This window comes from Kwoniella dendrophila, chromosome 1, assembly GCF_036810415.1.
Source record: "Kwoniella dendrophila CBS 6074 chromosome 1, complete sequence".
In the NCBI taxonomy this organism is placed as follows: Eukaryota; Fungi; Basidiomycota; class Tremellomycetes; order Tremellales; family Cryptococcaceae; genus Kwoniella; species Kwoniella dendrophila.
Window position 1 is genome coordinate 3,960,356 of NC_089476.1, and position 20,083 is coordinate 3,980,438.

At 37.1% G+C, this 20,083-nt stretch overlaps 9 protein-coding genes across 9 annotated transcripts; 5 read left to right on the forward strand and 4 right to left on the reverse strand.

The window, feature by feature from the left end:
• Nucleotides 1–308: 308 nt before the first annotated feature.
• On the forward strand, nucleotides 309–2,319 carry L201_001413 (uncharacterized protein; the record flags this gene model as incomplete). Its single annotated transcript, XM_066217202.1, has 8 exons — nucleotides 309–536; nucleotides 616–637; nucleotides 711–817; nucleotides 900–1,216; nucleotides 1,292–1,306; nucleotides 1,368–1,471; nucleotides 1,536–2,069; nucleotides 2,162–2,319. The coding sequence occupies 8 exons, from the start codon at nucleotides 309–311 to the stop codon at nucleotides 2,317–2,319; spliced, it is 1,485 nt and encodes a 494-aa protein (XP_066073299.1).
• A 532-nt stretch (nucleotides 2,320–2,851) lies between these two features.
• L201_001414 (uncharacterized protein) lies at nucleotides 2,852–4,353 on the forward strand (the record flags this gene model as incomplete). Its single annotated transcript, XM_066217203.1, has 8 exons — nucleotides 2,852–2,956; nucleotides 3,056–3,073; nucleotides 3,181–3,237; nucleotides 3,324–3,484; nucleotides 3,570–3,636; nucleotides 3,729–3,987; nucleotides 4,106–4,166; nucleotides 4,287–4,353. 8 exons carry the CDS (start codon nucleotides 2,852–2,854, stop codon nucleotides 4,351–4,353), a joined length of 795 nt encoding a protein of 264 aa, XP_066073300.1.
• Nucleotides 4,354–4,751: 398 nt separating this feature from the next.
• L201_001415 (uncharacterized protein) lies at nucleotides 4,752–7,322 on the reverse strand (the record flags this gene model as incomplete). Its single annotated transcript, XM_066217204.1, has 11 exons — nucleotides 4,752–4,993; nucleotides 5,084–5,594; nucleotides 5,715–5,890; nucleotides 5,961–6,093; nucleotides 6,150–6,255; nucleotides 6,327–6,449; nucleotides 6,552–6,667; nucleotides 6,769–6,791; nucleotides 6,860–6,991; nucleotides 7,060–7,116; nucleotides 7,217–7,322. 11 exons carry the CDS (start codon nucleotides 7,320–7,322, stop codon nucleotides 4,752–4,754), a joined length of 1,725 nt encoding a protein of 574 aa, XP_066073301.1.
• A 509-nt stretch (nucleotides 7,323–7,831) lies between these two features.
• L201_001416 (uncharacterized protein) lies at nucleotides 7,832–8,983 on the reverse strand (the record flags this gene model as incomplete). Its single annotated transcript, XM_066217205.1, has 1 exon — nucleotides 7,832–8,983. One exon carries the CDS (start codon nucleotides 8,981–8,983, stop codon nucleotides 7,832–7,834), a length of 1,152 nt encoding a protein of 383 aa, XP_066073302.1.
• A 405-nt stretch (nucleotides 8,984–9,388) lies between these two features.
• On the reverse strand, nucleotides 9,389–9,987 carry L201_001417 (uncharacterized protein; the record flags this gene model as incomplete). Its single annotated transcript, XM_066217206.1, has 3 exons — nucleotides 9,389–9,552; nucleotides 9,631–9,854; nucleotides 9,929–9,987. 3 exons carry the CDS (start codon nucleotides 9,985–9,987, stop codon nucleotides 9,389–9,391), a joined length of 447 nt encoding a protein of 148 aa, XP_066073303.1.
• An 894-nt stretch (nucleotides 9,988–10,881) lies between these two features.
• On the forward strand, nucleotides 10,882–12,918 carry L201_001418 (uncharacterized protein; the record flags this gene model as incomplete). The annotated part of the gene is made up of 7 exons (XM_066217207.1): nucleotides 10,882–11,159; nucleotides 11,230–11,405; nucleotides 11,473–12,149; nucleotides 12,239–12,345; nucleotides 12,409–12,538; nucleotides 12,615–12,722; nucleotides 12,784–12,918. 7 exons carry the CDS (start codon nucleotides 10,882–10,884, stop codon nucleotides 12,916–12,918), a joined length of 1,611 nt encoding a protein of 536 aa, XP_066073304.1.
• A 71-nt stretch (nucleotides 12,919–12,989) lies between these two features.
• On the reverse strand, nucleotides 12,990–15,510 carry L201_001419 (uncharacterized protein; the record flags this gene model as incomplete). The annotated part of the gene is made up of 3 exons (XM_066217208.1): nucleotides 12,990–14,262; nucleotides 14,378–15,202; nucleotides 15,275–15,510. 3 exons carry the CDS (start codon nucleotides 15,508–15,510, stop codon nucleotides 12,990–12,992), a joined length of 2,334 nt encoding a protein of 777 aa, XP_066073305.1.
• Nucleotides 15,511–15,858: 348 nt separating this feature from the next.
• On the forward strand, nucleotides 15,859–17,529 carry L201_001420 (uncharacterized protein; the record flags this gene model as incomplete). Its single annotated transcript, XM_066217209.1, has 7 exons — nucleotides 15,859–16,015; nucleotides 16,080–16,192; nucleotides 16,254–16,350; nucleotides 16,410–16,613; nucleotides 16,672–16,852; nucleotides 16,938–17,078; nucleotides 17,157–17,529. The coding sequence occupies 7 exons, from the start codon at nucleotides 15,859–15,861 to the stop codon at nucleotides 17,527–17,529; spliced, it is 1,266 nt and encodes a 421-aa protein (XP_066073306.1).
• A 317-nt stretch (nucleotides 17,530–17,846) lies between these two features.
• On the forward strand, nucleotides 17,847–19,910 carry L201_001421 (uncharacterized protein; the record flags this gene model as incomplete). Its single annotated transcript, XM_066217210.1, has 10 exons — nucleotides 17,847–18,128; nucleotides 18,215–18,400; nucleotides 18,456–18,545; nucleotides 18,609–18,731; nucleotides 18,774–18,843; nucleotides 18,900–19,107; nucleotides 19,166–19,432; nucleotides 19,485–19,548; nucleotides 19,603–19,686; nucleotides 19,755–19,910. The coding sequence occupies 10 exons, from the start codon at nucleotides 17,847–17,849 to the stop codon at nucleotides 19,908–19,910; spliced, it is 1,530 nt and encodes a 509-aa protein (XP_066073307.1).
• Nucleotides 19,911–20,083: the final 173 nt, after the last annotated feature.

Genomic DNA, 20,083 nt, shown 5'->3' on the forward strand with positions numbered 1-20,083 from the left:
TAACATCTATATATCTTCTTCATGTATCGTGATGATACCTATCTGCACATATATGCAATCTTTGCGTTAGCACCTTGAAGGATCGTAAATGTAATATACCGATGTTGAGCAGCGTATAACGTTATATCCGTCAAGAGTCATCGGCGGACGATTATCGATTTTAACAAGGTAAAATGGTGAAAGCCCTCCACCATCAAAGTCCAACACAAAAGTTGAAGGATGTTTGTTGAGTGTACAATCTCAATTACACATCGTATAGCTTCAATTAACATATGAGAATACCTTTAATCCCTAAGACTAGATTGAGAATGCCAGCACCGCCAAATCTTACACCTGAACAAATAGCTAAAGCAGCCGACAGGAAAGCAGCTAAACTGGCTAAAAAGCAAGCTAAATCAGAACAAGGTGGAAGTACAGAATCAAATGATCAACAGAAATTAGAGATTGAACGTAAAAAGTTTTTGAAGAGGGATTGGATATCAGTCAATAGCAATAGTGTCAAAGGGAAAGCAAAAGCCAAGCTCATCACTTGGAATGTATGTATACCCATATATGTCATGACACAACTTAGACTCGTCGCGCGTTTAGCTGATAATCTGAGTTGATAATTAACAGGTTCTCGCTCAGACACTTGTTCGTGCGTTATCATTTTGCTAGAACGATATCTAAATGAAAAGTACATGACTAATGAGTCTATGGCTCCCTTATAGGTAGAGAACTGTTTCCAGGTTCAGATTGTTTAAAATGGTCAGATAGGAAATTTATGTTATTAGCAGAATTAGAACATCATTCTCAATCGGATATCATATGCTTACAAGTATGTAGAATACTAAACGTTATCATTCCTCTGTCGTCACATATATATATGCTTATCGTGTATTATTCCACTGTTCGAATAGGAATGTGACCGAGTCAAAGAATATTCGACCGCATTACCTCAACATACACCAATAAAAGGTTCAGGTCCAGGTAAATTACATGGTTTAGTAATATTTTATCGGACATCAAAGTTCTTCGTCAGATCAAGTAGATTAATACATCTTGATGATCAAGAATTATCACCATCACGATTGATATCTGGCGAGAACCCCAATGAAGCAGAAGAGGGAAAGAGGAGAAGAGGTGGAAGTAGACAAACTAAAAATGTTGGCTTGATAGTTGCTTTAGAAGAAATTGACGGCGATGGAAGGGGTATAATAGTGGCTACTACTCATCTGTAAGTCGAACAAACTAACAAGGAATTAGCTAGACGATTTATCATACTTATGTAATTGACATTACATCTCAATAGCTTTTGGCATCCCAAGTGAGTTATGCTCTATTTACTCTCTTGATTGTCGACTGATAGCTAAAACCTTTTGATCCAGATATGCATACGAAAGAGTGAGACAGTCTATCATCCTTCTCCGCGCTATACGGCATTTTCAGAATGATAACCAATGTCAAGCTTGGCCAGCAGTATTTGCAGGAGGTGAGTTTTGAAGGCCTTCCTCAGATCGCTCTTATGAATAGCTCAATAAATATACTTTCAATAGACCTCAACACTCAACCGTCTGAAGCTACTTATCAACTCCTTGTATCGCCTCATACGCCATTACCTAAAACAATGATTGATGAAATCACTTCCTCGAGGTTTGTTCATGACAGCGTGGTCAAGATAGCCCCTTCTTCATCTTTTATACCTTCTGATCCACCTTCAACTTCAGCTACAGGCTCAAACACACCCACTACCAGTACGAAAGAACAAGAAGACGGAGAAGATAAAGAAGAAGAAGAGAAAGAAGGAGAAGGGGAATTACCAGATAGTAATGAGAAGAGTGTAGCCAATACAAGATCGCCAAATTCCCAAGATGGTATACTATCGACTGAAGAATTGGTGAATGCAATGAAAGAAATATTACCGGATGGTGGAGCAAAGAGTGCTTATGCATCGACTAACTGGGGAATGGATAATAAAGAAGCATTCTCGAAAAGAGGTGGATTTGATCATGTTGAAGGAAGAGAAAACGTTTCAGGTAATAAAGAACCTGCATATACTTGCTTTACCCCTCTTTTCCGTCTGACTTTAGGTGAGTTGTCGGTTCTGCGCAGGATAACGTATTTGTCCAATTCCACAATCATCTCATATGGCGTCTCACACTAATTCATGTCATATTCACAGATTACCTCTTGTTCCTACCCCCGCTATCTGGTCACAACCAGGCGGAAATTACGTCAGTTTACTCACCACCTAAAATAGAAGAATTAGGAGAAGGTTTGCCTAGGAAAGGGATATGCGCTAGTGACCATCTCGCTGTAGGATGTGAATTGACTTGGTAGAATACTTAGCATAGAGTAACATTTATTACTTTGCGATTCAATGGCTGTCATCCTCATAGATGCATACCACATGCCGTCCAGTCTTGCAAATGATCGCACCTCATCAATGACATTCAACAACGTATCGTCATGTATAAACGATTTTGAACGGAGGAATTCAGTATCTACCCTCATCGTTAAGCAAAGCTGGAATGCAGTATACCATGTTATCATATTACGGTATCATGATGAAATAGCATCGAGTGGAGGTTGTTCACTAGTACAGTTATTCAAGTTGGTTATAGTCCTCTTATATGACATAGCTGTTTTTACGCAATTTCTATGATGTCTATGAGGTGATTGATAGGTATGTCATAAAGCAAGTATACGTAGCCATATATATTTGACTATATTAGAAGACTTCTACACCAGATAGGATCTTTCATGCATTCTGCTCATGTCTAGTCTACTCAACTTAAACTTTCTCAAGAATAGAACCGCAAATAACTTGAACATCTCAATCAGAGCTTTCAGTAAAACAAGTTCAGTCAAAATGCCTATGACAGATGAGCATATTCATCCAGTAGCAACTGGATTAGCTAAACAAACAGTTGACAAGCATCAAGAGAAACAGGATATCGTCTTATGGAGTGGATGGGTGAGTGATCGTGATCGTGGAAATTAGAGAGATCACATCTTCCAGTATATTCCTGGAGAAGAACTTGTAGCTGACAAGAGTATCAATCGCCAATCATAGTTTTGCCCTTTCAATCAGGTATGTTTGCTCGGTGCTCCTAAAGTGAAAGTGTTATTACAGCAAGGGTATAGTCGGAGCTCAAATGACCCAAAAAGCTAATTTCGTCTTTTGATTCGACATTATAGAGAATTTGGATGGCTTTGGAAGAACGTAAAATAGCTTATCATTATAATGAGGTTAATGTAAGTTTCACTCCATTCATGGTTCCTCATAAATTGACACAATGTAATAATGAAATTCATTTGATTGATCGATTATCTCTCATTAGCCATATAAGAAAGAAAAACATTTCCTTGATTTAAATCCTTTAGGTTTAGTACCTACATTAGAGATTAAATCGAAATCAGATGGTTCAAGTAAAGCATTATACGAATCTGATGTTTTAGTTGAATATATCCAAGATCTTTATCCTGAAAGTGATGAACATCCGTGAGTGAATTCAATGATAATTTAAAATCTGATAAATTTGAGCTAGTAAGCTGAGTTATGTGAATTTAAATCAATGTTCATGTAGATCAATTTTCCCAAGTGATACATATGATAAAAGTTGGACAAGATTGAATGTACAACATATCTCAAAGGTAAGTTAACGTTCTTTTCATCGGTTCAATTTGAGAGGAGACTGACATACAGTTTCTCCATAACTTCCTTCAATTCAATATACGTTGAATAGAAAATCATTCCAGCCTATTTCAAATTACAACAATTCCAAGAATCATCTGATCAAGAAAAAGCAAGAGAAGAATTATATCAAGGTTTAAAAACTTTAACTGACCGAGTAAAATTACCTTTTTTCAATGGTGATCAATTTACTGCTGTAGATTTAAGTTTAGCTCCTTTTGTTAGAAGGTTTTATAATTTAGTTGAATTTAGGGATTTAGATGAAAGTAAAGTTGGTGAAAAATGGTTAAAATATAGAGAAAATTTAATGAGTAAGTGATCTGCGAGGTGCAATTGTAATTCACCTCATTTCGTCTTGTCGAGGCAGATATCTAATCCACTCAAGAGAGCTCGAGATCGCATGACTGAGTATGATTCGAATTGATATAGACCGAGAATCACTTAAAAATACTAGTTCAGAAGATCAATACTATACCGAAATCCTTGAAAGGTGAGTTACAATTCAATCATTTTCATCTTCCTCAAACTAGATTTTCATATGGTCACCGACCATTTTTTCGATAAGCAATATCTGCTATTGCTGACTAGCATTCCCTCCAACACTTTACAGATACCTGAAAAATGAAGCTCAATCCGAAGTTGCAAAGGCCACTAGAGGTGGCCAGAGTCTACCTTAGATGATTTACCAGATCATACGGCAGATTGTGATTAATGATAGGATCGATAGGTTAAGGATTTTGGACAAAAGAGTAGATCTGGAAAGGCACTTCGGTTGAACGGTGGTTTAAATTGGTATATGGAAGTGAAAACAAAAAAAAAAGGAAACGACCTTGTTTAATTTATTACAATAACTCAAATGTATTATATTTCTGATCGTTTGGATAGTATTCTCAATGTTATCACTTCAATTTTCAGTATTTTCAACGGAATGCACACTTCACAAGACTAGCGTTATGTGTATTGCATGAAAATTGACCTGAAAGATGATATTATACGGATTTGTCTAAGGTACCCAAATCGACAGGTCTTTCCTTAGAGATATTGATTTATTGATTGATTCTGAATTCTACACTAACTATACTGTATATTTCTCATCAGAATCTGATCTTAATCTATTTACACCATTCTTGTTGTCTCTTTCCATAGATTCGTTTGGTGGACCATCGATATTTCCAGAATAACTCGTTATTGGATATTGACCTTGATCAGAGAAGGAATTTGATGGTGAAAAATCTTTAAGATCATGTATAGCAATTTCACTTTGAGCTTCTCTTGCTGGGAAAAATTTGTTTAATGCCAAATAGACTATGATGGCGACTATGATTGGTTTGTAGAAAGACATAGTATCAGCAAATGGTTCTTCATTACTTTTTATAATTGTGTATTGGATTTCTTTTTTACACTCACATAAATCACCAGCAATATTTGAAATCATATAGATATATCTTATATTTCCAATATCAACTTTATCGTTAATAGCACTGATCATTCCTGGTAAATTAGGTGCTATAGCAACGATTAAAGCGATATATGATCTCCAATTCCAACCTCCAGAAAATCTATATATACCTTTAGGTTTATATAATTCATAAATATTGATTTTTCGATTTTTGATGATGAAGAAATCTATAGCCATTAAAACTGCTATTGGAGCTAAAACAATTGAATATGATGCCATGAACGTTATGAAATTCGTAGCTGTTGATAAAACTTTCCAAGGTGCAAATCCCCAAACACCAATTGTTATAGCTATCATCTGACCTCTTTTGATATTGATGTATTTTGGTAATAATGAGGTCATATCATTTGCTGCTGAAATTGAATTTGCTGAAATGTTGGTGGTAACATTTGATAATGCCCATATCAATGATCCTAAAAACATTGCTGCTCTACCACCTGCTGAAGTGTTCCAAAGAGCCTATATGAAACTAATAGTTAGCATTGTATTGTTGCCACCCTTGTCCGATACGGAAGTTCCGGAAATCAGGCGGTTGAATATTTCATGGCTTTTTGGCCAGTGATAGAAACAGTGACCCACAATAATATCATAAGGTTGGTAGAAAGAATCCGATGTTCCATAAACAGTGTTCAAGCATGCTGCTGAAATAGCTGCGAAGATACTGAACACACTAAACAAGATTGGGATGGCGAACATTTGAACATAAGTTGCAGAGGGTTTCTTGCAGTATCTTGAGAAATCACCGACATTGATACCTGTTGGTTTCATCAGCAATTCTTAGCAGTTATTTACCATATTGGTCCTCCTGATACGTCGGTAACTCACTCAATGTAGCCCAAGTACCTTGGGTAGCAGTAACGGAATACATGAAAGCTATGAATCTCTTTGATCCGGCTGGAACTCTATTAGGTGGACTTGATAATGCTACTGAAGTTAGTGGACCAGCTTTCTTGACAGCCTGTAAATGAAAAAGATCGGATCAGTCGCGGTTTTACTATGATATGATAGACTCACGTATATCAAAGTACCAATAGCGACTACTGGAACTAAAATGGCTTTGATGTTAAAAACCCATTTAAGCTTTGATGGGTGGATAAATACGAAAGGTAATTGTAATAACCTAATGAGATACGAATATGATGATAATCAGTATGAGATTACAATAGATACACTGTTCGATTCAGAACTCACCAGAACAAGAAGAAAGATAAGAAATCACGAGAAGTAGCACCTTGACTTGCTGGAATAGAGTTCTTCAATCTTGCATATTGAGGCCAGATAGCTTCTATCATTAAAGAAACGAAAACACCACCACTGTGAGAAGTAAATCATTGGTCAGCTATCGCACGTTAAAGCTATTAGGGAATACGCAAGACGTCTTCTTCGTATGAAGAGATTCGCATGACTGAAACTCACGACCATGAATTAATGGATAACCAGAAACATGCTATAACCATTCTTGAGAATACAACGAATTTAGATCCCCAGTATCCGTAAGTTGCTCTTGATGTTACAGCAAAAGGTGTATGAAGCTATATGAGTACAACATGTTTGGTCATTTCAGTGAAACCTTCTTTAGGTCATAATTGTATTGGAGGGATCTGAAGTGTATAAGAGAAGAACAAAAACTTACAACAGCACCAATATAGGCATTTGCTATATTCGCCTTGAATATCAGTTTTTCTCCAAAACTGGATGAGCAGGTTGCACAATGCTTTACTCACCAGTAATGACTATAGCGACCAAAAAACCTCCAACTAAAATAGCAAGACAACTTTCCCACCAAGTTAAACCCATTCCTACAAAACTAGCTACTGTAGCCCATTGAGCTGGATACATGACATCCGATATCCAGTCTGAATCATTCCAGAAGTCAGTTCATGCCATTTCAATCAATTCAATTGAGTTGGGTGTTACAACTCACATGTAAAGAAAGTCCATCCTGTCCAACGTCGGTGTTCTTCAGGTGCAGGATCCATATCTGGATATTCAATTCCGCATGGATCAGCAACGAGATTCATTATCACGTCGCTATCTGTCATATTGTCATATGATCATCAAGGATATAATCATATACACACCCTTATTACTCCATACATGTTCAGGAGCTATACAAGATTCTTCTTTAGGTAAAACCCATGACGAAGGTGATAAGGTTCTTCTTTTCAATTTTTCTGTTATTGCCATATTGTTGATTTATCCAATGTTATTCTATATTCCTTTATACACACAGTTTGGATATTTGCCGTAGGTGATACGACTGAGTTGCAAAATGAACGATAAAAGACACGTCGGCAACCTCGTACTTAAGCAGTACTTTTTTATGAAAACAATTGACTAGAAATGATAAAAAGTGAATGATCGTGTGAGTGCTAAAAGTCTATGTATACTAGATAAGTGAATTTCCTTATCTCTATGCTCCACATGAAAAAATCTCAATATTTTTTTCGCCTTTTTTTTTCTTTCGGACCAAATAAGTAGTACCTGAGATACAATACCCTTAATCGCTTATCTATCTGTAAATGATCTTCCTATTGCATAATTAAGAATCCCGATATCGTATTGGTTGATCAAGTTATTGGTACAGCACATGCATAAGGCAGCAAGGAAATGGACTGTACAGATATGGATACAAGCTATTGGGTTAAGATATATTCATATATATGGGAATGATAGTATATGCTGTCGGTAAAACATTATAATTCCACCTTTCTACTTTTATCAGATTCCCTTAGATAATTGTCGATACCATGCTGAGCAGCATCTATCGCTCCAGCTATGAAACCTGGATATTTCAATGACCATTCACTACCTATTCCAACCAATCTATTTTTCCAATCGCCATCATCTGGTATATTTGGTGGTGCTCTACCATGACCATGACCTTTGGGTGGTAACAAATCTTCTTCAGTCGCTGTATAAGTATTAGACGACCAATCTTTTATCATATCAACCTTGACATCAGCAGCTTCTTTACCAAATAATCTTATCATTTGTTCCCTACATGAATTTAAAAGTTGATTATGAGGTATATTTTTTCTGATATTCGCCGGTAAAGAGAAGAAGCCAAATAAAGCTGCTGATTCACCATTATGTGATGAAGCATCATTAATTTCACCTAGAGGACCAATTCTACTAAATGCATTTCCTGATAAACCTTTATTTCTCCAAAATGGTTTATCATAAACAGCTAAATATTTTGCATGTGATGCCATCCATGTATTTGTATTTAACCATGATAATCTTAATTTTTCAGGTAAATCAGGTTCGAATTCGATCGTACGAACAACTAATCTAGGTGGTAATGCTAACAAAACTTTTTCAGCTTGATATTTTTCTTCTTTTCCTTCTGCATCTTTAGTTGTTATTTCGATGATCGAATTTGAGTATTCTAATTTATTTACATGATGATTCAATAATATACGTGAGGAATTTATATTCTTTGAAAAAGCTTGAATTAATGAATTCATACCACCAGCAATTCTTCTAAAATCATCATTACCTCCTCCTCCATCGTTACCAAACCTTTCAACTGGTTGACCTTTTGACATTTCAAATAAAGCATCACCCATTTGATATTGTTCATAAGTCTGCAGATTCAATTCTTTGATTACCTTGACTAATTCAGGTTGGGATGAAGGCCAATGCCAAGTTCCACCCAAATCGAAATGTTCAACAGAAATAGTTTGATTTGTATTTTGATTTACCCATTCTAAATTGATTGAAGGAGTTCGACCACCAAGTTTACCTTGAGCTTCAAATATCATATAATCTTTTATTCCTGCACGCTCTAATAGCATACCTGCGTAAAGACCACTAAGTCCACCACCTATTATAGCTACTTTCATTTTATATATGTTTGCTGTTGTTCTGGGTATATGAATGTGTATTGCTAACGTTCTTGGGCTGAATAAACGAGACGAAATTTTGGTAGTTGACTGAGTCGTGGTTTGCGTCAATTGAGAATCAAGCGGTCTAAGTATCTAGATTGGTATAGAAAGTTACCAGTTGTATGACTTTTTGTTCATACGTCTAAAATTCTAAAGCGTTAGTCTGCATAAATCATGGAATATGATTACGACGAGTGTATCAGTTATTGGTCAATTTCACGAAGCAAGTGAGCGGAATTCATATCGAGATGAATCAGCTTTCAATGAACCCACTTCACGTCCCACTCATGGACCCACTTGTTTTATGATATCAGCACTTGTGATTATGGGATACATACAATTTTAAATACAGTTACCGTGAATCTACATTAACCAATCCTTGATATCTTTACTTGACAATGCACTATCCCATTCTCCTTGCGAGCTTTTCTCTACAGTGGAGCTTTGTTTTTGTACTTCCTTGAATGACTCTACATATTCTCCTTCTAATGGTACTGGCCAAGCATGAGCGCAAAGGTATGGCATATCTACAGATATAGATGATTTCAGAATCAGTTTCTCTTCTCTAGGATTACAGATAAGAAGGGGGTGCGAGACCAACTTACCACCTGTTCTGGGAGTCTGATCAGGTAGAACCCATTCAACCTTTTTCCAAGCTGCAATCCTTTCAGTTTCTATCCGTAGTAGCGTTACAGCCGGATCTTCTTTGAAGAATAAATTCAAAGTTGTTGGAATCTGTTCAGCAGCTGAGAAATGAATGAAACGATCTTTTAAATCTAATTCAGTCAAGAATTGATGTGATGATGGAATAGGTACGGGAAAGGTAAACCTAAAAGTGGGATTTTGTCTCAGCCCAAATATGTCGACAAAAAGTAGTTGGTGGTGTGGGAAAGAAGCACTCACCTCGTATCAACCGAGGAATGAGGAATGATCTTGTAGATATATTTTGGTGCTGATGCCATTGTGGTTGAACTTGCCTTTTTAAAAATGTTGAACATTTGTTTTTGCCGAGCGTATGCAGGTGAAGTTGTTGTTGTTGTTGTTGATAGACATCTCTGAGGTAGGATTAAGGATTATTGCTGTCACTACCTTGTTAAACCATTAAATTCCATCTCCCATATGCATCTCTATATTAACGTCATAGACGACGATAGGCACGCGGCCTTGAAGGTAAACTAAGGTTGTGTTCTATTACAAATTGCGTGCCTAAACAAGCTGGACCTCGGTTTCCGTGTTTCCATCATCCGTTGCGCGGCCGACATGTAAACTAACCTCTTGATGTTTTGTTTTACCTCTTGTCAAGCAGTAAATTATTTCACTTCTTCTTCTGTAAACGACGTCTACTTGCCTGACTTACTACTCATTTGTTTGCGCCAATCCACCTCACCGCAGATTCATGACTCTTCTTCCATCTCAGAATCGCCAAGAACCGTTATCGTCCGCGGCACTTTCGATCATTCCAGCTGACTGATCGATACTAATTACTGGAATCGATATTACGTCCTTTCGAACATCATAATCAAATGAAACAGCTGATATATGTGTGTAATAGCTTAATCATGCAGATGTTGCTGATTCAATAAATACTCTGTCAGTATTCTTATATACTTCCGCGGATTTCCTGCTTTATACGCGGTAAAATGAAGGTTTGGACAAAAACGAACAAAACTGTCCAATCGTTCAGGAGTGGTATAAATAGCTTGACAAAAGAGAATTAACGAAAATGATTTTACACATCATAAACACTCGCATATATCAAGTCTTTTCTGATCTTACTCATAATCAATATAAGGTTTGCATCTCGAACGCCAGCATACCATATTGATATTATCAAGTACACATACAGACAGAATATCATGATTGAACCTATTGAAGCTGAATTTGCTCAACCACCAATCTATACAGAAGAACAAGAAGAGGTATATCGAGAAGAGTGTGTTGAACAATCGGGTAACCTAGACTCAATAGGCTTAGAACCACATGGGAATCAACTTAATCAAGTGATTTCCAGTCATCCAACCCGAGCAGGTACACATACAGCGGATAGTTCAGAAGTAGAAAAAGGTAAAGGTGAAATACTCGTAGAATGTGAATATGAAGAAAATCCTAGAAATTGGTCAAAAGGTAAAAAATGGTCAGTTATCTTCTGTCCTAATCGTTATAACATACACTCTCGTATACTTACTTGCTGGTTTCACGAATAGGCTAGCAACAATGTCAACTTCATTGTTATGCCTTACTGTAGCTTTAGGTTCAGCAATGCCTACGGGCGATCTACCTGGTACAGCTAAAGGACTTCATGTTTCTGATGAAGCTATATATCTATCTATAACATTATTCGTAGTCGGTTTTGGAGTTGGTCCTCTGATCTTTGCACCTTGTAAGCTTTCTAAATCATCACAAAGCTACTAGAGGGGTTAAGCTAACATTCCACACAATATCAATAGTGTCTGAATTAATTGGACGTAAACCAATATATTGTATATCAATGTTCTTTTATTTTATATTTACTCTACCATCATGTTTAGCTAAAAACATTGCAACAATGTTAGCTGGACGTATGCTAGCTGGTATAGCCTCATCCGCTCCTATGACAAATGTAGGAGGTACAATATCTGATATATGGTCAGTTGAAGAAAGAGGTATACCAATGGCAGTATTTAGTTGTGCTATTTTTATGGGTCCTTGTTTAGGTCCATTATTTGGTGGTTGGATTAGCTATAAAACAGATGATGGTAATGGATGGAGATGGATCTATTGGGTTTTATTCATTCTAGTTGGTTTAGTCTTTGGTTTAACTTTAATTATGCCTGAGACTTTAGGTGTAGTAATTTTAAAGAAAAAAGCTTCAAGATTAAACAAAACAAATAAAACAAATAGATATATCACCGATCATGAAAAACAAAAACTAAAATCGAACATTACTTTTGGTCAAACACTAAAAACAGCAATGATTAGACCATTCATTCTAATGTTTTTGGAACCTATAGTATTATTTATGAGTTTTTATCTAAGTTTTGTTTACTCTTTGTTATACGCTACTTTTTTCGCTTTCCCAATTGCTTTCGAAGAAATTAGAGGGTGGAATCCAGGTATGACAGGCGCAGCGTTCTTGTCTATCGTTGTAAGTTTTATTTCACACCATTTGACGTAGTCGATAAAGGTCGAATTGTATGAGCTGTTCTGACGTCTTTGCGATTTTTATTCTTATAGGTTGGAATCTTTATCGCTCTATTCCTCATGCCAATACAAGAAAAGTTATATGCTGGAAATCCTGGAAAACCTGAATCTAGATTATATCCTATGATGTTAGGAGCTATGTAAGTTATAGTCTAAATTTGAAGTCCATTCAGACATTCATGCTGATTAATGTATCTGAAAAGCTTTTTACCTATATCTCTCTTCATAATTGCCTTCACAGGTGCATATGCTCACGTTCATTGGATGGGCATGATGGTTGGAGGAGCTTTATTCGGTTTTTGTATGGTTAGCGTTTATATTTCTGCCAACAGTGTAAGTGATTAATTCTTATATAAAATGAAGAACCAATAAATCCTGCTTTGGAGCTGATTTAATTGCGATGTTACAGTATATCGTTGATAGTTATGCGGATGTAGCGGCTTCAGCGGTAGCAGCCAAAACACTAATGAGATCACTTATTGGCGCTAGTGTACCTCTATGGATCACTCAGCTATTCGTGAGTAAAATTGATACCCATTCGTTGAGATATGAATACTGATAATCTTCATTATTTTTAGCATAATCTTGGGTTTCAATATGCTGGTCTTTTCCTTGCTTTGATAGCTTGTTGTATTGGATTTATTCCATACATATTCTTCTTTAAAGGCGAGAATGTTAGAAATCGATCAAAACGAGCTATGAAGACAAAATAGGGGAAGTTATCTGAAAACAAAATGCATTGAACTGGTCATCGTCTAAATCATTAATATCGAAATCTGGTCCATTATGACATCTTTGGACTACCGTAAACTTGGGTCAAGAGAGCCTCCAGATCTTCCAATGTGAAATTTCCAGGAAGAGTATTATTATCATTTCGCGATGACGTATCTGAAACATTTGGCGTAGGTATATCACTCATCATCTCCGTAGTGTACGGATCATACATCGGTTCCCCTCCTTCACTTATATGTTCAGTCGAAGATGATTCAATTGGTCTCGAATTGTGACCATTTGAACTCGAAAAAGATCGTTTAGCACGGTCGGATAGTTGTCGAAGGATCTTCAAGGCCTTGAAATCTGCATTATCTTCTTTTCGTCTTGATTGAGTATGTTTTCTATTAGTACGATCATCTGACAGTCGCTTGATCGAGTTGCAAGTATGATTTGATAAGATTTTAAGTAAATTCTCGGCAGAATTGAGATCATTCAAATAGTTGTTCAAGTTCTGATCTAGATTGTTCCCATTTTTGTGCTGATTTGTTGAATTGTTATCAGTATTATTATTAAGTTGATTTCTGATAATTGTAAAAGCTAATAAAGACCCTGCACTAAGAATCTTTGAACCTAAATTCCATGAGAATAGGAATTTCCCTTTTGACCAATTGAACGTTATGTGCCAAATAAAGATTTCACTAGTTACAATCAATTTATGCGATGCGATTAAAGATTGTTTTAAAGCATGTTCAACCAAATCTACATTGTTTGATGTTAGATAAGGTTGATAAGCATTCAATATAACTGATGAAATGCCTATATTCATTATACACGCTTGAGCTAATAACCAAGGTGGTTGATTGATCATATCGCTATTGTTGTTATTGTAATGGCGCAATTGTGAATTCAGAATTATTTCGAATTTTAGATGAGATGGAATATTGTCTTCAAATTGTTCTATCAATTTATCTACTTTATCAATATCTGGTAACTGATGCTGATCTTGTTTGAAGGATGATGACGATGATTTGGGTATCAATCGAAATAGTTCCGCCATTATTTCAGTTGATTTGATTTTAGAATCTATGAAAGCCCATTCTGCAGGTGCCGATCTCCCTGTTGATGCAATCAAAATCTCAGGTGGTGTCAAATCCGCTATACTTGTTGTGGTGGTAATACTTGATGAATTAGGTAACTCAAAAACGTGACTTAAGAAAACTTGATCATCTAATTGGTTTTGAGAAATGTCTTCCTTTAGATCATCATCAGGTATTATAATTGGCTTTCGAATGGAGGTAGAAGGTGGAAGGAGTGTAGGTAATCGGAGTTTCTGAGCAGCAATTCTATAGAGCAATGTAATCTTCAGTCGGATATCATTCTCTAAAGAGTTTCAAACAACTTTTACCGGACAGAAATCATTGGACCTATGTGAGAAACGGGAGGTGGAGGTTAACTTACTTTTCTCCTGTACCTAACAACCACCATATTCTTCTTCTCAATTCCTTCCAAAAAGGTGTGAAATCAACTTGCAAATCATCCGGATCTACGTGAAAATCTAACCATAAAGCTGTATTGAAGATTTTACCTAATTTAAACCATGTTTGAGGTAATGAACTAGAATTATCCATCATAGATCTTTGTATACCTAACATCAATGAATGTACATGATAGTAGGATATCTCAGGGTCATGTCTATATTCTGGTTTTGAGATCAACATATTTTCAGATATGTTCGTTAATTTGCAATGTAATGACAACAATGTATCAACCAAGCTTGCAGAACACAAAACAAAGTCGTTTTCTGAATTATCGTTATCTAAATCATCAGACTTAATGGTAGACCCAATGACCATAGCTAAACACAATGAAGCTAGATACGGTGCCATTTTTTTCTTGATCTTCGTTATAGTCTGATGATCTTGATTCTTACGAGGGTAGATTTTATAGAATTGACGTAAATAGGAAGGTTGATGTGTATATCTCAACAGAGTATCTAGAACAGAATAATTTTCAAGTAGTTGTTCGGCTACTCTATAAGGTGGAAGCTGTGATATCAGGTATGACCATTGGTCATCGTCATTGCCGTTACTTGTATATTCTGGATATTTGGTTCGGTTGTGATCGTTACTATCGTTATCATGATTGGTTGTTTGACGTGAAAGTAGTGATTCTATTCGTAATAGATGGTTTTCTACGAGATTCATTCGGTTTTCGAGACTTGATGGACCAGGGTCACCTGGATTTGTTGAGTGCGTGGAGTGAATTGTATTGATTTTAGACGGACTGGATAAGTTCGCAATAACATAGATCAGTATATATAGACTACGCTGATCGGACACATGAGTGAGTGCTTACCTTTGCTTGTGATCAGAGTCTCTCCAATGGTCATAAACACACTTATCGCCAACTTTTGCTTTTGTGCAATTCCCGCATGGTTCATTCAGATCACATTTTGTTTTTAGTGATTTACACCTAGCGCAAACTAATACTGCTCTGGATCTCTTAATCCTCTTTTTCCCTCGTGTTGAACCTGTTTCTACCTCATGTTGAATCTGTGAAGCTATTGGACTGGACGATCGGTTTCTGATCATGTTGATGGACCATCTTGTGTAAATACTGGATGAAGATAGGGGGAACAATCACGATATGCAAGATGGTCATTTTAATCACATCTAAGATAGATTAAATTATCGGCGGTCTTGTTTTTGTTTTCGCTTTTCGGTGAACGGATTTTATCGGCGGATTTTACCGGTGGAGCATAAGTCATGGCACCTATATTTGATTATCGTATTACTATATTTGTGAATTTTACTAGATATCATCACGATGGTATGCATGGTATAAAAGGTAGAAGAAATTGACAAAAGTCTTCCAGATGCTTTGTTGTAATTCAACACTTTGCTGCTCTATAATATACATGACTTCAACCTCGACCAAGAATGAGTACTAAAGTGTCAACCGAAAAAAGATCAACAGCTCAGGAGCCACTCTCGACTTCTGCAACACCTGCCATGTCGCCTCCTCCTGATGGTGGATTTCATGCTTGGTCAACTGTAGCTGGTTGTTGGATGGCCCTGTTTGTACAATTCGGTTTATGTGAGTGACACTTCATATACCTTTCAATGAAGATCTAGCTGACGCAATGTGTTTTCCCTCAAAGGTAACAGTTTCGGTGTTTTTCAAGCATATTACGAATCGGATCTGTTGAAAGATCATTCTTCTTCTTCTATAACCTGGATCGGGACTTTACAGCTGTTTTTGCTCTTTTTCGGAGTAAGTTGATATTGATTTTGAAGGTTCTTTTAGAATACATTAAACCCTACTTAACCTTTAGGGAATCTTCGTTGGACGCATACTCGATTCTCATGGAGCACATATCTTGATGGTACCAGGGAGTGTACTGATCGTATTTGGGTTGATGATGACTTCGCGTATGATATCCTGTCTATCTGAAATATGTAATATCAATCTGATCGTAGTATTACGCTAGTTTGCAAACAGTATTGGCAATTGATTCTAGCTCAAGGTATAGTTTTTGGAATTGGTTGTAGTATGACATTCAATCCAAGCGTATCATTACCGGGTCAATGGTTCTCCAAGAAAAGGGGAATAGCCACAGCAATCGCTATGAGTGGTTCTGGAATTGGCGGAGTGGTTTGGCCAATAATCATCCGAGAATTATTTGCGAAAGTCGGTCAGTACGAAGGTATTTGCACACATAGTTCATCAGCTGACCCGTTGTCTGTTTACAGGATTTCCGTGGGGTACTCGAGCAGTAGCTTTCACATCTTTAGGTTTGTTGGCGCTGTCTAACGCACTTATCAAGAAAAGAGCCCCTAAACGAGAACCATTACCATGGATTCAAGTTATCAAATTTTGTGGGGAGCTTCGATTCACTCTGACTGTTCTTTCTATCGCATTTACTCTCTTTGGGTAAGTCCATATATATCATACCAATGAAATACAATGGGTCTTGCGAGGTGAATCTCCTTGTTGATCAGGTTTTTCCATTTTTCAGGTTTCTAATCCCTTTCTACTATATTTCGGTCAACGCTCTTGCCTTAGGATCTTCAACGTCAATAGCATTTTATTGTCTTTCTTTCACTAATGCAGGTTCCTCAATCGGAAGACTGGTTTCAGGTTTCATTCCGATCAGTCCGTAAGTTATGGATTTCATTTTTGTCATTGTCGCTTCGCCAAGTGTACTTTAGATACTGAGAAATTGTTGTCGGTTCAGTTTCTTAGTCATCTTCAGCGCTTCCTTACTTAGTGGTATATTTCAGTTAGCAATGTGGACGACTTTAAATAACATAGCAAGTCTAATTGCATTTGGAATTATTTATGGGCTCTTTTCTGGAGTTTGGTTATCTGCTATACCACTATGTGTTGCATCGTTGTCCAAATTACCTGAAATTGGTTCAAGATTAGGTTTAACTTTTGGTCTATCTTCAATTTTCGCCTTAGTCGGTGCACCTATCGCTGGTGCTATCGTAGATGCTCATGAAGGTTTGATTGGATTTAGATTGGCAGCTGTTTTCGCAGGTATAATGATGCTTGTTGGGTCATTATTCAGTATTATAGTGTGGTATATGAAGAAAGGAGAGAAATAAGTGGTCATAGGATACTGTACTACGGCTACGAGCCGCAGCAAATCAAAAGAATAACACTATGAATATGTTTGATATGCAAATTATCGTATCATATTTGTGTACAATAGCTAGCTGGATAGGTTGGAGAGGTAAGCGCCAGGTACGCGCAGGCAAGCAATAGAAGGGCAAATGAAGGAAGTCAAATCGGACACCAAATCACATCTCATAACGTCAACATTCGGGTTTATCCGAAAAGACTGAAAGGGTACTCTAGAGGTATTTTGTATATAGTATTGTTGTGTGATCTCTCTCTTTTGTTTTGTATTACATCGATATTAATGTCTCTCACTAAACTATCATCTTTTAGAGCAATAGGAAAATCTGTTGATACAGTAAGGATGAACGTCAATAACATCAAAGAAGCTCTTCCACCTGTAGGCGACGAGGGTACAGGAACAAGTAAAGCATTAGATGATCAACCTATAACTACTGGTCGACCGTTAGAAAAGGGGATGTCATTATCGTTATGGCTTCAGAGTGTCAGAAATAATCCTCTTCTAAATCACCGAACGACTGAAGAGCTGCCCAAAACAGCAGATGTAGTTGTAATAGGATCAGGTGTAAGTCTTCGTCTGTTTCTAGATTGAATGATCCACAACTGTTGTATGGTATATTTTTCGGATCAAGCTGATTCCAGATTATTTAGATCACCGGTTCACTAACAGCATTATCACTACTGCAAAGTTCTAATCCACCGAAATCAGTCGTTTTACTGGAAGCTAGGGAGTTATGTTCCGGAGCGACCGGTAGGAATGCTGGGCATTGTAAGCCGGACCAATGGAGAGGTTTCACGAAATATAAAGAATTATATGGTACAGAAGAAGCATTAAAAGTGAATCAATATCGTGTTTTGTCTTTCGGATCATATCAGCTAATCATTCTAACAGATCTTAGCGAACGAGCAGAAGACATGGGAAGGTGTGGTTCAATATATCAAGGAGCACAAGGTAGACTGTGATTTATGGGTAGGAAAAACGGTACGTTGTAAAGCCTATACTTGATGCCATTATGATATTGATGCTCATAGAACTTCATTTCAGCTGGACGTTTTGATGACTGATGATGTAGCAGCCATAGCTGCCAAGACGTTTGCAGATTACAAAGAGGCGGGAGGAGACGTGTCCAAAATCCAAGTTACCATTGATCAACAGGAAGCAGAAAAAGTGAGTTTTAAGGTTTGATATACAAGCTTATTCGCTTTGCAGATATCTAGATTGAAGGGAGCAAAAGCTGTTTATGCTTGGGATGCGTCTAATCTACACCCTTGGAAAATCGGTAAGCTGCAAACTTAAACACGGTACCAATGTACATTGAGCTTACGCTTCATTCAGTTGCCCACATTAACAAACGATCTTTGGATCTTGGATTGAACTTGCAAACATGGACACCAGTCACCAGAATCACTGGATCATCCAACAATTGGAAAATTCACACGGATCGTGGTGAGATTAATACACCTGTAGTTATCCATGCTACAAATGCATATGCTGGAGCTTTATTGCCCGAAACGAAAGGAGCGATCCGCCCATGTCCACATATGTATGTACCCCTTTTGCGATTGGATCAGATGCAACGCTGATTGTGAAAAAATATCCAGGTGTAACAAAGTACTTCCTCCATCTACATTTGCCGGTTCTCAATCATTGAAGAATTCTTACGCTGTTATATATCCGACAGGATCATATACTATAAATCCCAGATTTACTTCAGATGGTATTTTACTATTTGGAGGTGCAGCACCAAATCAGCCGAAACTCTTAGATTATGTAGCTGAAGATCAAAGTAGGAGAATAGATGATAGTTTGACTAATTTTGAGCCTGTCACGGATGCAGTCAAGAAGCTAGGAACAGAAGGTTTCGAATGGTAAGTCAAATTATCTATTCAAAATACATTTTGCTTATCACCGATAATGTAGGGACAACCCAGAAAGAGGCTCTGAGGTATTATACGATTATGCTTGGAGTGGTATTATAGGAAGAGTGAGTGTTCTATCCATAAGTGAAGTGTTAGAAACGATACTAACAGAAAAACAGAGTGCGGATCAAGTACCATTTATAGGTGCTGTACCCGGCAAAGAAGGTCAATGGATGTGTGCTGGTCATAACGGACATGGTATGGTGAGTTTTTCACACTCACTCTTGTTCTAGATGTCGATGAGATTTACCTAACGTATACCACATATTAGGCTCGAATCTTCACTTGCGCTCCAGCACTCGCCGAATTAGTGCTAGGTTCAACATGGCAAGATACAGGTCTGCCGAATTGTTTCCAAGTCACAAAAGAACGTCTAGAAAGACATTTAGATGCGGAAGCAGCAACATCACTAGGCGCGAAATTATGATTTTCATCAAGCGTGGAAATGTCCTGTTGTACCAGGATTGTAACAGATTGTATAGATGTTTTATACGAATGAATTGCAATTACATTTCTGGTTATCCTGGCTATCGTTGATTGGGATAAGCGTCTTTTCCGATTAAGCGAACACAAAGCAGTACATATCGTGTTACAAACTAA